Below are 16,372 nucleotides of genomic sequence, written 5' to 3'. Positions count from 1 at the left end.
ACACCGAGAGAAACTCAGTGTGAACCTAGCCTTATAGTCCTTTATAAACATGAGTGCTGCATATTATATTGTCCCTATGGACAACACAGCTTTTTTTTTTAGGTTTTCAGAAATGTTCCCGATTTGTTTTTCTTCTTCTTTTAAAAGCAAAACAAAAAGGGATTTTTCTACATTGCTCAGTGACTCGTGACATTCCAGTATCTGTAAAGCCTTTTCTGGTTTACGGTTCAGGAAGCTTTCACATAAGAACTCGTCTCATGGCTTTCCCCGGATTCTTGCTGTTTCCTCTGCTGTTCCAGACACGTAAGTGTTAATCTGTCGCGGTTCGGGGGTCCTTCGCTTAAATGTTAGTTGATTTGTAGAACTGTGCTCTATATACGTATACATATACAGAGCATGTCCTGCGTATTGCGTGTTCTGCACTATATACTGACAGCTACTCACTAGGTTTTCATCCCTTCCCAGTACAAAGAGAGCGCAACAAAAAAATTCCTGTCATCCCGAAGGGGTACAATCACATTTTTCAAAATTTTTAGATAAACCTCATGATACATGCTAACTTGTTAACCAAATATTTTTCTTAACACCTTTTTTTACGGGATAGTTCAATAACTGCTGCTGTGTTTCTGGATGGGAATTTTTGCGCAGTTTGATTGTCTATATTTATAGACGATTTTTCATTCAAAGTAATTAGCCAGCGTGTGTATTGATAGGCTCCGCGTCTATGGCAGATCTTCAAAGATTTCGCAGGCCAAAAAAGCGCCCCGTCTGGTTGGTACATATATTCATACAGTTTATGTAATTGTACTGAAAATATAGAAGACTGAGCTTTGTGGCACAAAGGACAACAGCAAGAAATGTACTCATGGTGTATATGCTTCATACCCCCCCAAACTGAGAAGGGGAACTGTCAGAGATTGACAGCTATATTTAAAGGGGATTTCCCACGAACAAAGTTAATTTTAAAGTTTATTTTTAATCAATAGATCTTGGAATAATAATAATTTCCACAATTGGATGTATTTATATAAAATGTTCCTGCGCTGAGATAAACTTATATATGTGTCCCTGCTATGTACTGTGTAATGGCTGTGTCTGACCTGTCTGATCATACCAGAAGAAAAAAAGTTGATTCTTTCAGTAAGGTAAAACATTGTTATTTCAAGGAAAGAATAATTTGCGATCCTGTGCTGTAATGTCTGTATACTCTTCTGTGTCCTCCCTGGCTCAGGAGATGTGGTATGATCAGACCTTGTCCCTGTACGGTCAGACACGACCATTACACAGCACATAGCAGGAACACATATATAAGATTATCTCAGCATTGGAAAAAAAAATTCTAATCACATCCAATTTTGGAACTTATTATTATTATTATTATTATTATCATGCCAAGATCTTAGAGATTAAAATAAAATTTGTTTGTGGGGGAAAGCCCTTTTAAAGTGGTAAAACTGCAGTGATCAGAGATGGGTCTGATCGCTGCTGTTTGAGGCAATTATTGTATAACAACTGACACCTGCCCAGTGTGGAGCTGCCTCCAGTTTAATAAACCCAGAACTGCTCCATGATATAAAAATACATCACGGAGCAGGAAATGGCTAAATGTAAAGATCTCAAACTAAAATTGCACTCTAGATCCATGTGAATAGTGTTTTTTATTGTGAAGAACTTGTAGGACCAGCACAATCACAGACGTTTCGGGCAAAAGACCTTCATCAGTGTGCGTTCAGAGGGTTCTCAGAAAGTATAGTAGTGTGGCGAGCGGCGTTGCTGGGTATGACGCGGTGTCATATGTGTGGCATATAGAACCGCGTCATACCCAGCAACGCTGCTCACCACACTATTATACTTTCTGAGGACCCTCTGCACGCACTGATGAAGGTCTTTTGACCGAAACGTCTGTGCTTGTGCTGGTCCTACAAGTTCTTCACAATAAATACCACTGTTCACATTGATCTTGAGCGCCAAGTTTCTACATCTACTTGAGACGGTTTTGGACCCTAATTTTTCACCACCCCAGAAGTGCCGTGTGTATCAACTCACTAAAATTGCCCTCTGTTCAAAATGTTGGCTAATATATCATAAAACCCCCAACATGTTGAGCCCCGGACAGATAATAGATCTTACAATATGATGGATTAAAGGTCATCACCACAGATACTGTAAAGGCCGGCCGAGAGTTAATAAATCACTTGTACAAACGTGACCGGAGTATAATAAAGTCCAAAACACCTTGAAAGGGAATTGAACTTAAGTATATGGACCTCACGGAAAGGTTTTACTTTTCTCAGAATGGACGGGGCCATATAATAATACAATACATACAATAATACAATAATTATAATAATAATCTTTATTTCTATAGCACCAACATATTCTGCAGCGCTTTACAATTCAGTAGGATCATAGTCAAACAAATAACAGTTATAGAAAATACAATAATTAGAGTAAAAAATACAACCCTGCTCGTGAGAGCTTATAATCGACCATGAGGTGGGGGGCGGGACAAGGTACAGGGGCTTATTTACAATGACAATCCAGCCATCGCAAAGAAATGGGGGATAGATAAAGGCTACCAGAACCTTGAGATGCATTTGGGTGCGGTGAAGTTATGTTCTAAGAGGTTGTGGAGGGACTATGTGAATTTAATTAGGATAGGGATTGTGATAGGCCGCCCTAACAAGATGTGTTTTTTTGGAGCATCTGAAGCTGAGTGAGTTGTGATTCGTCCTAGCTTCTTGGGGGTAGAGAATTCCAGAGGACTGGTGCAGCTCGGGAGAAGTCTTGGATCCGGGAGTGGGAGGTTCGGATTAGTGTGGATGTTAAGGCTGCTTTACACACAGCGACATCGCTAGTGATGTCACTCATGAAAGCACCCGCCCCCGTCGTTTGTGCGTCACGGGCAAATCGCTGCCTGTGGTGTACAAAATCGCAAGTACCCGTCACACATACTTACCTGCCTAGCGACGTCGCTGTGGCCGGCAAACAGCCTCTTTTCTAAGGGGGCGGTTAGTGTGGCGTCACAGCGATGTCACACGGCAGGCGTCCAATAGAAGCGGAGGGGCGGAGAGCAGCCGCATGAAAGCCACGCCCACCTCGTTGCCAGAGGAAGCAGGTACGGTGTTGTTCGTCGTTCCTGGGGTGTCTCACGTAGCGATGTGTGCTGCCTCAGGAACGACCAACAACCTGCATCCAAAATCAGCAATGACATTTGGGAAATGGACGCCATGTCAACAATCAATGATTTGGTGAGTATTTTGCATAGTTAGCGGTCTCTCGTACTTGTCACACACAACGATGTCACTAACGAGGCTGGATGTGCGTCACGAATTTCGTGACCCCCAATGACATCTCGTTAGCGATGTCGTTGCTTGTAAATACCGCTTAAGTCGAACGTTGTTTGAAGAGCGTAGAGAACGACTAGGGTGATAGACAGAGATGAGGGTGGAGATATAGGGGGTGCAGCACTGTGGAGAGGACGGGTGGGGTGATAGGAAGAGAAGAGGCAGGAGATGTAGGAGGGTGCCAACACAAGGGCCATTATACAGTACTTCTCAATGGCTGACATTTTTAGTCTCCGAGTTTGGCAGTAACATTTTTTTCTCATTAAATACAGCAAGCAGAGTTCTTACACGTGATGAGGAAGCGAAACAGAAAATATATAGAAAGCACATTGGGAAATTTCTGAATATCAGTTTGATTTATGTTAAAGTGGGAAAACCCCAGTGATGGGGAAATGCAGATGATTTCTGATATACAAGGAAGAAGACATTCACATGATTGTGCTCAGAGTATTATGCCAGACCCCCAGTAACTAAATACTGAGCCGTGCTAAAGGGGTCCGACATCTATACAGCCTTTCTGAAAATCGGGTAGAATATATGATATCTATTCCTATCAGAAGATTGTTGTGTGTGCACTTCACCTTTAAGCAGGATAGTTACAGACACTGACGGCCCTGGTTATAAGTAGTATATAGTTCAACTTCAGAATGACTCAATTATAGGGAATGAGGAAAGCCACTGTCAGCCGCTCTGACATTCTTGGCAGAAATGAAGAAAATGGTGGGCATTGTACTGCCACTTTCTATGCTCCTTAATTCTTTTCATTAAAATATATGTTTGTACTTATAAGCAGTCATGTAATGCCATGGAAGAACGTTCTTGGGTCAGGATATGACCCATCGAGAATATTTTCTTTCTTTTTCCCTTTTTTAAAGGGGTTATCCATTTAAAACAAATTGGATTGGAAATCAATACCACGTGGCTTTCGCAAAGAATATATCCCAGGATGGTCTGATGAATGTGAACAACTGTACAGACAATTTCTTGAGAGTGAAGATGGTGAAATTGGTGAGGAATTGTTGAACAAACTGAATGCAGCACGTTGTATTAAATGGATGGAAACAGTTGAGAATTTGGACTTTAAAATGTCCAGTAGAAAAGCATGGTCTCTTCTAAGAAAACTAGAAGGAAATCGTAAAGTAAAGCACAAAACGAATTCTATAACTTCAAATCAAATTGCAGCACATATTGTGAACATATCAAGAAGCCCAAAAGACCGACCTCACACCATAGAAGTTAAAAGTAAGTTTAAGCTACTAAAATCATCAGTGGCGCCATCTGAAGAATACTCACGTGCTTTTACAACCTGTGACATTGAAATTGCCCTTGCTGAAACTAAAATTAAAGGGAACCTGTCAGCAGAAATGTCCCCTAAAACCTAACAGATTCCCCCTCTGCAGCTCCTGGGCTGCATTCTATAAAGGTCCCTGTTATGATTGTGCCCACTTTCTGACCGAAAAAAAGTGTTTATAAAGTTGTACCTTTTTGGCTTCTGATTCTGTAAATCCGTCACGGGGGCGGGCTGCCTGATGGCCGTTATTCTGCCCCCTGGTCCTGTATGCCGCCCCCATCGCTGATTTCAATACTTCTGGACGCCGCCCACTGCTCCAGCCATCCCCGCGCATGCCCAGTGCCCATCTCTCGGGGATGAGCACTGTGCCCAGCGTCACCGGTGGTGACGTGCACGCAGGGTTAAGATTATGGGCGGTGCTGTGATGTTTATTCCTAAGCAACCGCCCATAATCGCGGGACCGCGCTTTCCCCCTCGGCCTGCTTCTTTCTGCGCAAGCGCGCTGCTGCTGACCTCACTTCGCCTCCTTCCCATCTTGCCCCGAGGCAGGAAATAGATGGGAAGAGCGCGGAGCAGTGACTACACCGAAAGCGCGGTCCCGCGATTATGGGCGGTTGCTTAGGAATAAACATCACAGCACCGCCCATAATCTTAACCCTGCGTGCACGTGACGCTGGGCACAGTGCTCATCCCCGAGAGATGGGCACTGGGCATGCGCGGGGATGGCTGGAGCAGTGGGCGGCGTCCAGAAGTATTGAAATCAGCGATGGGGGCGGCATACAGGACCAGGGGGCAGAATAACGGCCATCAGGCAGCCCGCCCCCGTGACGGATTTACAGAATCAGAAGCCAAAAAGGTACAACTTTATAAACACTTTTTTTCGGTCAGAAAGTGGGCACAATCATAACAGGGACCTTTAAAGAATGCAGCCCAGGAGCTGCAGAGGGGGAATCTGTTAGGTTTTAGGGGACATTTCTGCTGACAGGTTCCCTTTAACAAAGCTCCCGGCTTTGATGGGATCCATCCTGAATTTCTCAAAAACTGTGGACCTTATGCGAAAAAATGGATGGCAAAGTTCTTCTCAGATATTATGGAGAATGCTCAAGTCCCTAGTAAATTAAAACATGCCAAAATAATTGCATTGTTAAAACCTGGGAAGCCTGAAGATAATCCATCAAGCTATAGACCCATTGCCTTGTTGAGTTGCTTATATAAGCTCTTAGAACGCTTAATATATAACAAGATCAGTCTAAAGATTTTCGACTCAATACCTATAGAGCGAGCCGGCTTCAGACCTGCTCGAAACTGTAGTGACCAAGTCTTAGCTTTGACAACTCTCATTGAAGCTGAATTCCAGAAGAACAAGAAAGTTTCAGTGGCGTTTATCGATCTCTCTGCTGCATATGATACTGTGTGGAGGGAAGGACTTTTATATAAATTTCTGAAGGTGATTCCATGTAAGAAAATGATGTACCTCTTGAACAATATGATTGCAAATCGAACTTTTCATCTTATTATGGGCAATTCAACCAGTTGTAAGAAATCTTTAAACAACGGACTGGCCCAGGGATCAGTGCTGGCACCTCTCCTGTTTGCCCTGTACCTAGCTGATATTCCTAAAACAGTGTCACGGAAATTTAGATATGCCGATGACTGGGCACTTGCTATGGTAAGCAAAACAATGGAGGAAGCAGAGGACGTTCTTACAAAAGATCTTAGTGTAATGGGAAAGTACTTCCGACAATGGAGATTAAGGCTATGTTCACACTAGAAAAATGATTTTTCTTAAGAAATTTCTTGAGAGTGAAGGATTAGCGCACCTGTGTTAAAAACGCACCAATAACGCAGGTGCGTTTTTCATGCGTTTTTGGTGCGTTTTCTTTCATGTTGGTCCCTGCATTTTTTAATGCCTTTACAGCAATAAAGCACATTGAAAATAATAAAAAAAAATAGATAATACAGAGATAGATATATGATAGATAGATATTTAGGGGAATAGATAGAGTATAGAGGGATAGATAATAGATAGAGGGATATAGATAGATAATAGATATTTAGGGGTATAGATAGATAATAGATAGATAACAGATAGATATTTAGGGAGATAGACAGATGATAGATCGACAGAAGAATAGATAATATAGAAAGATAGACATAATATAGAAAGATAGATAATAGATAGATAGATATAGATAGATAATAGATATTTAGGGGTATAGATAGATAGATAATATAGATAGATAGGATAATAGAGGGATAGATAGATAATATAGATAGATAGGATAATAGAGGGATAGATAGATAGAGGGATAGATGGATAGATAGATAGAGGGATAGATAGATAGAGGGATAGATAGATAGAGGGATAGATAGATAGATAATATAGATAGATAGGATAATAGAGGGATAGATAGAGGGATAGATAGATAGAGGGATAGATAGATAGATAGAGGGATAGATAGATAGAGGGATAGATAGATAGAGGGATAGATAGATAGAGGGATAGATAGATAGATAATATAGATAGATAGGATAATAGAGGGATAGATAGAGGGATAGATAGATAGAGGGATAGATAGATAGATAGATAGAGGGATGGATAGATAGAGGGATAGATAGATCGATAGAGGGCTAGATAATAGAGGGATGGATATTCCAGCTTTATTTATCATGTTTCCCCCCACACACTGCACTTCTCATGGCCGGTAGTGTGTTCACATCACCGGCCGTGAGAGATGTCCTGTAGTTACCCGCGGCCACGCTCAGGAGCCGGATTCAGCAGTCGCTCACTGACCCGTGGAGAACTGTCACACGCGGCTGGAGCAGGGCTGGAAGCGCCGGGGGACATCGCTGTGGATTACGTCGGAGCTGTGTCTGGGAGGGGTTAATACACTGGAGAAAGAGGGGCTTTTTGTCTTTTATTCAAAATAAAGGATTTTTCGGTTTGTGAGTGTTTCTTTACTTTCACTTTCAGATTAGTGACGGCGTGTCATAGACGCTGCCATCACTAATCTTGGACTTAGCGGCAGCTATTAGTTGCCGTTAACTCCATATTACCTGGATTGCCCCCCGCATCACGGCATCTGGAAGAGCCTGGGACATGCCGGGATTGTCGCATAATGGATGCGACAGTCCCGGGGCAGCTGCGGCTGATATTCTCAGCTGCGGGAGGGGGAGGGGGCATTAACCCTGTCCCTCGCTCTCCCCAGCCTGAGAATACCGGGCCGCCGCTGTGTGCTTACCCGGCTGGACGGTAAAAATACGGCGGAGCCCACGCTTTTTTTTTCTCTTCTCCTTCCTCTTCCTGTCCTAGTGACATCACTTCCCTGCAAAACGTAGTGCAGGGAAGTACACAATGTCCCGAAAACGCAAAATAACGCAGGTATAACGCGGGAATAACGCAGGAATAGCGCACATCACTTGCTACCTGCGTTATTCCTGCGCTATTTCATGATTACATTACAGTCAATGGAGTGAAATAACGCAGTTAGCTGCAGAAAAGAAGTGACATGCTCATTCTTTTTCTTAAGAAAATCTACTGAAAGAATTTTCTTAAGAAAAAAACGCAGTGTGCGCACAGCTAATTTTTTTCCCCATAGGTTTTGCTGGGGAATGTCTGCAGAAAGATTACAAGAATTTCTCAAGAAATTTCTGCAGCAAAAACGGACCAAAAACGCAGGTAAAAAATGCAGTGTGTGAACATAGCCAAATGCAGTGTGTGAACATAGCCTAAAACCTAACCCATCAAAAACGGAAGTTTGTTGCTTTCATTTACACAATGCAAGTGCCAAGACTGAACTTAAAGTACAATTTGAAGGCCAATCTGTTAAACACAATTTCAATCCTAAGTACTTAGGTGTCAACCTTGATAGAAGTCTAACTTTTAAATCCCATCTGGATAAATTGGCACAGAAACTGAAAGCACGTAATAATATTATTCAGAAACTTTGTGGATCCTCATGGGGCTCGGCAACATCTGTTTTGAGAACATCTACTCTTGCCCTGGTGTACTCTGCTGCAGAATACTGGGCTCCAGCATGGTTAAATAGCTGTCATGTAAACTTAATTGACACTCAGCTGAACAACTCTTTGCGTATAATATCTGGTGCTATTAGACCTACACCTGGTCACTGGTTACCTGTGCTGGGTCATATCGCACCCGCAAATCTAAGAAGACAAAAGCTCCTACTTAAAGAGTACACTAAAGTAGTGAATAATGAAAAACTTCCAATACACCAAAATATCAGAGATGTTACAATACAACGATTGAAATCAAGACATCCACCCATCCGAACTGCAATCACCATGCATGAACAAAACTTCAATTTAGAGGAGAAATGGCGAGAACTTTGGGTCAATGTAGTAGACGGTGATCCCCAAATGTTCCCTAATTTACAAAACCCTCCACCAGGCTTCAATCTACCAAGGAAAACATGGGTTACTCTAAATCGTATCAGAACAAACTTTGGCGTCTGTGCAGATTTTATGTATAAGTGGGGAAAATATGACTCTCCGACCTGTGACTGTGGAGCAGATCATCAAACTATCCAGCACATTGTTGAGGAGCCCCCTGAGATCCTACCGTGGTGACAAGAAGGATTTCTATTTTGTAAATGATAACGCTATTGCATATATAGAAAATCTTGATATTCAAATTTGATTTTTATCCTTTTGATATTTTTAAATCACTGTCTATTGTCTGGTGTTTATTTTTATATGATGGTAAGATATACGTTCATACGATTAAATAAATGTAATGCCATGGAAGAACGTTCTTGGGTCAGGATATGACCCATTGAGAATATTTTCTTTTTTCCCTTTTTTAAAGGGGTTATCCATTTAAAACAAATTGGATGACTGTTAACTCGTAGTTAGGGCCCATTCAAAAACTGGAACCTGCATTGGTAGCCAGAATGGGACACTCTACCCCTAGAAAATAGAAAAATCCAATATAATTCTGAAGCCTACAAAATATAGTCCACACAGGCACCTACAATTGAAACCAAACGATTCATACACTAAAAAGACACATCTGCAGGTTTTTCCCTCCGCTCTCTATAAAGACACATCTGCAGGTTTTCCCCTCCTCTCTATAAAGACACATCTGCAGGTTTTTCTCACTATCTGACATGAAATCAGAATAAACCTTTCACGTTTTAGGTCAATTGGAAACCAAAATTATTTCTACTTGCCAAATGCCAGAATAATGAGAGAGAAAGAGAGAGAGACTGTTTTCAGGTATTTTTATTACTTTCTGCAAAGTCAAAAGTTTCCATACACTCAGAGTACTATGCCTTTAAACAATATGAGACCGCCCATATGATGACGTCATGCCTCTGGAAGCTTCTGATAGATTTGTTAGCAACATCTGAGTTAATTACAGACACACCTGTGGATGTATATAATGCACACCTGAAACACACGGCTTCTTTGTGTAGCATCACGAGAAAGTCAAAACAAATCAGCCAAGATCTTAAGAAGAGACTTGTTTATTTGCAGAAGGCTGGTTCATCCTTGAGTGCAATTTTCAGATACCTGAAGGTGCCTCGTTCATCTGTACAAACATTTTTAAGCAAGTACAAACAAAATGGGAATGTCCAGCCATCATACCACTCAGGAAGGAGATGGGTTCTATGTACCAGAGATGAACGTGCTTTGGTCAGACATGTGCATATCAACCCAATAACAAAAGCAAAACGCCTTGTGAAGATGCTGGTGGAAGCTGGTAAGATAGTGTCATTATCCACAGTATCACCAATGGAAGAAAGGCCACTCTGCCAGGGTGAAGCCATTACTCCTAAAAGACACAGAAAAAAATCAGATGAATGTTTACAAATGCACAGGAACAAAGACCTTAATTTTTGGAGACGTCCTGTGATCTGACGAAACAAAATTGAACTGTTTGGCCATAATGACCATCATTACGTTTGGAGGCAAAAGGGAGAAGCCTAAGAACACCATCCCAACTGTGACACACGGGGGCGGCAGCATCATGTTGTGGGGTTGTTTTGCTACTGGAGGAACTGGTGCACTTCACACAATAGATGGTGTCATGAGGAAAGAGGATTATAGGTAATACTGAAGAACATCTCAAGAAATCAGCCATGAACGTAAAGCTTGGGCGGAAGTGGGTCTTCCAAATGGACAATGACCCGAAGCTACTGCCAAACTGGTTACACAGTGGCGTAAAGAGGTGGTTCACTACTTTGTTTTCCAAGCCACCTCAATAGAACTTTGAGAGACAAGGCTTTTCTTAAATACCTTGTGTTGGCAATAGTGCCTGTGAGCGGCGCTCTTGCGGTCCGCTGATCCCCATCGCATGCCCCCTCCCCGGGCTTCGTGACCTCTGATGTTTGGTGATGTCACGTCAACTTCTAGTTGATGTGACATCATCGAGGCTGGTCTCAGTCTCCCTGAGTGACTGGGTTGTGGGCAGTGTTTCACCGCTCATCACAGCCCAGTATCACTCCTGCTTGCGGCGCTCTGCAGTGAAGGAGAGAGCGGGGAGATGCTAGGCTGTGATTAGTGGTAAAATGACGGCCACAGCCCAGTCACTCACGAAGACTGGGACTGGTCTCGATGGTGTCAGATCAACTGGAAGTTGACGTGACAATACTGCACATCAGAGGACACGGAGCCAGGGGTCACGCGATTTGGATGAGTGGACCGCAGTAGCGCCACTCATAGGTACTATTGCCAACACAATGTATTTGAGAAAAGCCTTGTTTCTCAACATTATATCGATGTGGCTAGTAAAGCTAAGTAGTGAACCACCCCTTTAAGGATAACAAAGTCAATGTTTAGGAGTGGCCATCACGAAGCCCTGATTTCAATCCTATTAAAAATTTATTGTCAAAGCTGAAAAGGCCGGTGCGAGCAACGACCTACAAATATGGCTCAGTTACACCAGTTCTGTCAGGAGGAATCGGCCCAAATTTTACCAACTATTGTGAGAAGCTTGTGGAAGGATCGAAAACCTTTCCCCCAAGTCACACAGTGTAAGGGCAATGGCACCAAATACATAGTTACATAGTTACATAGTTACTTAGGTTGAAAAAAGACCTAGGTCCATCTAGTTCAACCTTCCTCCACCAGTTCTACATTTAGTCACTAAGTCATTTATAACCAACAATGTTTTGTGTACTGAGGAAATCATCCAGCCCTTTTTTAAAAGCTGTTATAGTATCTGCCATTACTACCTCTTGTGGTAGGGCATTCCACAGTCTGACCGCTCTAACTGTAAAGAACCCTTTCCTATTTAGGTGTCGGAATCGCTTTTCTTCCACTCGCAGTGAGTGCCCCCTGGTCCTTAGTATTGTTTTCGGAAGAAATAAGTTATGTGCCAGTCCTTTATATTGACCACACATGTATTTATACATATAAATGAGATCTCCTCTGAGACGTCTTTTTTCTAAGCTAAATATATCTAACTTTTTCAATCTGCCATCATATGGGAGGCCTTCCATTCCTTGTAATAGTCTAGTTGCCCGCCTTTGAACTGACTCTAACTTCTGAATGTCCTTTTTAAAATGTGGAGCCCAAACTGGATCCCGTATTCCAGATGTGGCCTTACAAGTGATTTATAGATGGGTAACAATACGTTGGGATCACGGGATCTAATCTCTCTTTTTATACACCCTAGAATCTTGTTTGCTTTAGCAGCTGCTGCCTGACATTGAGTGCTGCTGCTCAGCTTATTTGTAATGAGAATACCCAAGTCCTTCTCCTGTTCTGTAGTCCCGAGTTTACTTCCATTTAATGTATACGCAGCTATAGGATTACTCCGTCCTAGGTGCATTACTTTACATTTATCAACATTAAATCTCATTTGCCAAGTATCTGCCCATTCTGACATCTTATCCAGATCTTTTTGTAATATTGTACTATCCAGGTCAGTTTTTAATATCCTACATAGTTTGGTGTCATCGGCAAAGACTGACACTGTACTATCAATCCCATCCACAAGGTCATTAATATAGAGAGTAAAAAGAATTGGTCCTAGCACAGATCCCTGCGGCACCCCACTGCTGACTATAGCCCATTTAGAGAATGTAGCATTTATGACTACTCTTTGTTTCCTATCTTTTAGCCAATTCCTTACCCAGTTGCATATAGTTTCCTCTAGTCCTTGCTTCTGGAGCTTTAGTATAAGGCTATTATGTGGTACAGTATCAAATGCCTTTGCAAAGTCCAAATAAATCACATCAGCTGCATTACCAATATCCAGGTTTGCACTTACCCCCTCATAGAACCCCAACAGGTTGGTTAGACACGACTTATCTTTCATGAATCCATGCTGTTTGTCAGTTATCATATTATTTTCTGCAATATATTTTTGCATGTCATCCCTTAAAATGCCCTCAAAAACTTTGCATACTACTGATGTCAGGCTTACTGGACGGTAGTTGCCTGGATCTACCCTCTTACCTTTCTTAAATATCGGTACCACATCAGCAATCCTCCAATCCTGAGGCACCAACCCTGTTACAAGTGAGTCTAAAAAGATGAGATACAGCGGTCTGTCGATTACGGAGCTCAATTCCCTCAATATTCGTGGATGAATGCCATCTGGCCCTGGGGATTTGTCAATGTTTAATTTACTCAGACGTAATGACATGGAGGAAACTTCACTCTGCAGAAAGGAATAAAAATGCCTGAAAACATTCTCTCTCTTTCTCTCTTTCTCCTTTGCTGGTATGGGGGAGGGAGTTTACACTTTTCTTTTCTTGAACTTCATTCAACCTTTTGGAACGATTCAAGCCAGACATGTCACTAGAAGCAAGGATCACCAGACTATGACTTGCTAATTGTGGACACATCATACAAAGAGAGCAATGGTCAGAAAAGTAGATGGAACAAGGCGAAGAAGACCAGCATCCCAACGACCGGTTACAATCAAGATAACGTCGGAGAAGACCCTGGAGGACCTGTCTAGGTGTAGAAGACCCTGGTGGACCTATCTAGGCGGAAAAGACCCTGGTGGACCTATCTAGGCGGAGAAGACCCCTGGTGGACCTATCTAGGCGGAGAAGACCCTGGTGGACCTATCTAGGCGGAGAAGACCCTGGTGGACCTATCTAGGCGGAGAAGACCCTGGTGGACCTATCTAGGCGGAGAAGACCCTGGTTGACCTATCTAGGCGGAGAAGACCCTGGTGGACCTATCTAGGCGGAGAAGACCCTGGTGGACCTATCTAGGCGGAGAAGACCCTGGTGGACCTATCTAGGCGGAGAAGACCCTGGTGGACCTATCTAGGCGGAGAAGACCCTGGTGGACCTATCTAGGCGGAGAAGACCCTGGTGGACCTATCTAGGCTGCGCAAGATCGATCTTCCTACCTAGCGTTCATTTATCAAGTAACAATGGCTTAAGATCAGGCTGAAGGTCGATAAATAATAAAATAATAACCATAGCGGAGAGCTGCTAACAAAAGGGAGTAGCCCTCAGTCAAATGCATCTAAAAAAATGAGTGCAGAAGTGTTTATTGCTGATATGTTCTAACACTTAAAGGTGCTTTACACGAGACAATCTATCGTGCGATAGATCGTCGGGGTCACGGTTTTTGTGACACACATCCGGCATTGCTTGCGACGTCGGGCTGTGTGACACCTCCGAGCGACGCAGTATCGCTCACAAATCGTGAGTCGTGTACTCGTCGCTCGGTTTCATAACCTCGTTTAATTAAAATGCTTCCGGTTGCTCATCGTTCCCGGGGTAGCACACGCCGCTCCATATGACACCCCGAGGACGATGAAGAGCAGCTTACCTCCGTCCCGCGGCACCCGCCGGCTATGCGGAAGGAAGGAGGTGGGCGGGATGTTTACGTCCCGCTCATCTCCGCCCCTCCGCTTCTATTGGCTGGCCGCTGTGCGACGTCTCTGTGACGCCGAACGTCCCTCCCCCTTCAGGAAGAGGATGTTCGCCGCCCACAGCAACGTCGCACAGCAGGTAAGTGCGTGTGACTGGGATTAACGACTTTGTGCGCCATGGGCAACTAATTGCCCGTGACGCACAAACGACGGGGCGGGTACGATCGATCGTGAAATTGCACGATAGATTGTACCGTGTAAAGCAGGCTTTACAGTTAATGTGGCATTCCTACACATATAAGGATGTTTATATATTTGTGCGGCATGATGACTCAGTGGTTAGCACTGCAGTCTTGCAGCACTGAGGTCCTGGGTTCATATCCCAGCAAGGACAACATCTGCAAGGAGTTTGTATGTTCTCCCTGTGTTTGCGTCGGTTTCCTCCCACACTCCAAAAACATACTGATAGGGACTTTAGATTGTGAGCCCAAATGGGGACAGTGTTGCCAATGTATGTAAAGCGCTGTGGAATATAAAGGCGGTGTCACGCTACGATATATCTGGCGATATGTCATCGGGGTCACGTTTGTGACGCACATCCGGCATTGTTAGAGATATCGTAGCGTCTGACAGCTACAAGCGACTGTGAACGAGCAAAATTACTCACCTTATCGTTGCTCGTTGACACGTCGTTCATTTTCATAATGTCGGTCACATTCTTGGTTGCAGGTTGTTTGTCGTTCCTGAGGCAGCACACATCGCTATGTGTGACACCCCGGGAACGATGAACACAGCTTACCTGCGTCCCGCCGGTAACGAGGAAGGAAGGAGGTGGGCGGGATGTTATGTCCCGCTCATCTCTGCCCCTCCGCTTCTATTGGACGACCGCTGTGTGACATCGCTGTGACACCGAACGTCCCTCCCCCTTCAGGAAGAGGATGTTCGCCGCCCACAGCGAGGTCGTTCGGGAGGTAAGTGCGTGTGACGGGGGGTTAACGACTTTGTGCGCCACGGGCAACAAACGACGGGGGCGGGTGCGATCGCTTATGTGATCGCATGATATATCGTCCCGTGTAACGCCGCCTTAAGCAAATAAATATTATTATTTGTTTATCTCAAGACATTAGCTCATGCCAACTGCAAAGCTGCAAATTGCCTATTGTCAGTCGCTTTGTGTATACCAGCTTTTATTTGCAAGTGTAGTTTTCTGTCTTCCATAGATCATGGAGAGACACATCTGCACGCTGAGTACTCAGGCCAATGAGGCAGCCATCCAAAGTTCTGTGTCGTATTACAGTGCTGATTTATGATCGTGTTGTACTATGCAGCCAGTCTGCTCCTCATGGATAACAGCGTTTATCTGTATCTGTAGGGGGTTGTTCTGAACTTTAGTACTTTTACAATAAAACACGTGATTGCCTAAAAGAGGAAGCTCCGTCCATTCCAAGTCAAAGATATGACTTCCAGATGTGCTGGAACTAACATAGTGTATTATTCAGCACTGTAAAATGCTAAAAACTTGATTTGTTTACTGCATTTCCAAATTTCTGTTGTTAAAGGCATATACATTAAATGCATAAATAATAAAAGTGCATACCGGCGTCACACAGACCCGTAAGATGGAGATAATTCTCTATTCCTTGAAAGCCTGTGTAAAATGCGACTTCTTAATATATTTAGAGAGAGGTTCAGTTCCTCAAACATTGCACATTCGACGAAAATCATTATCAAGGAGAAGTGATACAGATAGAGGAAAAAACCTTTTTTGTGTTTCCCTCCTGTATGTATGTAAGACTATTGTTGTGCGGACCCGGATCGGCAAAATCCAGATCCGCACGGTTCGAGAGTCCGATCCAAGTCCGATCAGTACCTGGGATTCGGGGTGCACGATCCGGATCCGCGGGGTTTTTTTTCTCTCTCTCTCTT

The 16,372-nt window shown here is 43.4% G+C and overlaps 1 protein-coding gene across 1 annotated transcript in view; it reads left to right on the top strand.

Annotated features, from left to right (window-relative positions):
* The first annotated feature begins 231 nt into the window (after positions 1 to 231).
* The window catches only part of LOC142246484 (uncharacterized), a 61,048-nt gene continuing 44,907 nt past the window's right edge, over positions 232 to 16,372 (top strand). The window contains exon 1 of the mRNA XM_075319546.1: positions 232 to 303. Within this exon, the coding sequence (XP_075175661.1) occupies positions 258 to 303 (46 nt within the window). The 5' untranslated portion in view covers positions 232 to 257. The remainder of the gene's footprint in view (positions 304 to 16,372) is intronic.

Source organism: Anomaloglossus baeobatrachus, chromosome 7, assembly GCF_048569485.1.
Source record: "Anomaloglossus baeobatrachus isolate aAnoBae1 chromosome 7, aAnoBae1.hap1, whole genome shotgun sequence".
Lineage (NCBI taxonomy): Eukaryota > Metazoa > Chordata > Amphibia > Anura > Aromobatidae > Anomaloglossus > Anomaloglossus baeobatrachus.
This window is presented reverse-complemented; position numbering and strand designations above follow the sequence as displayed.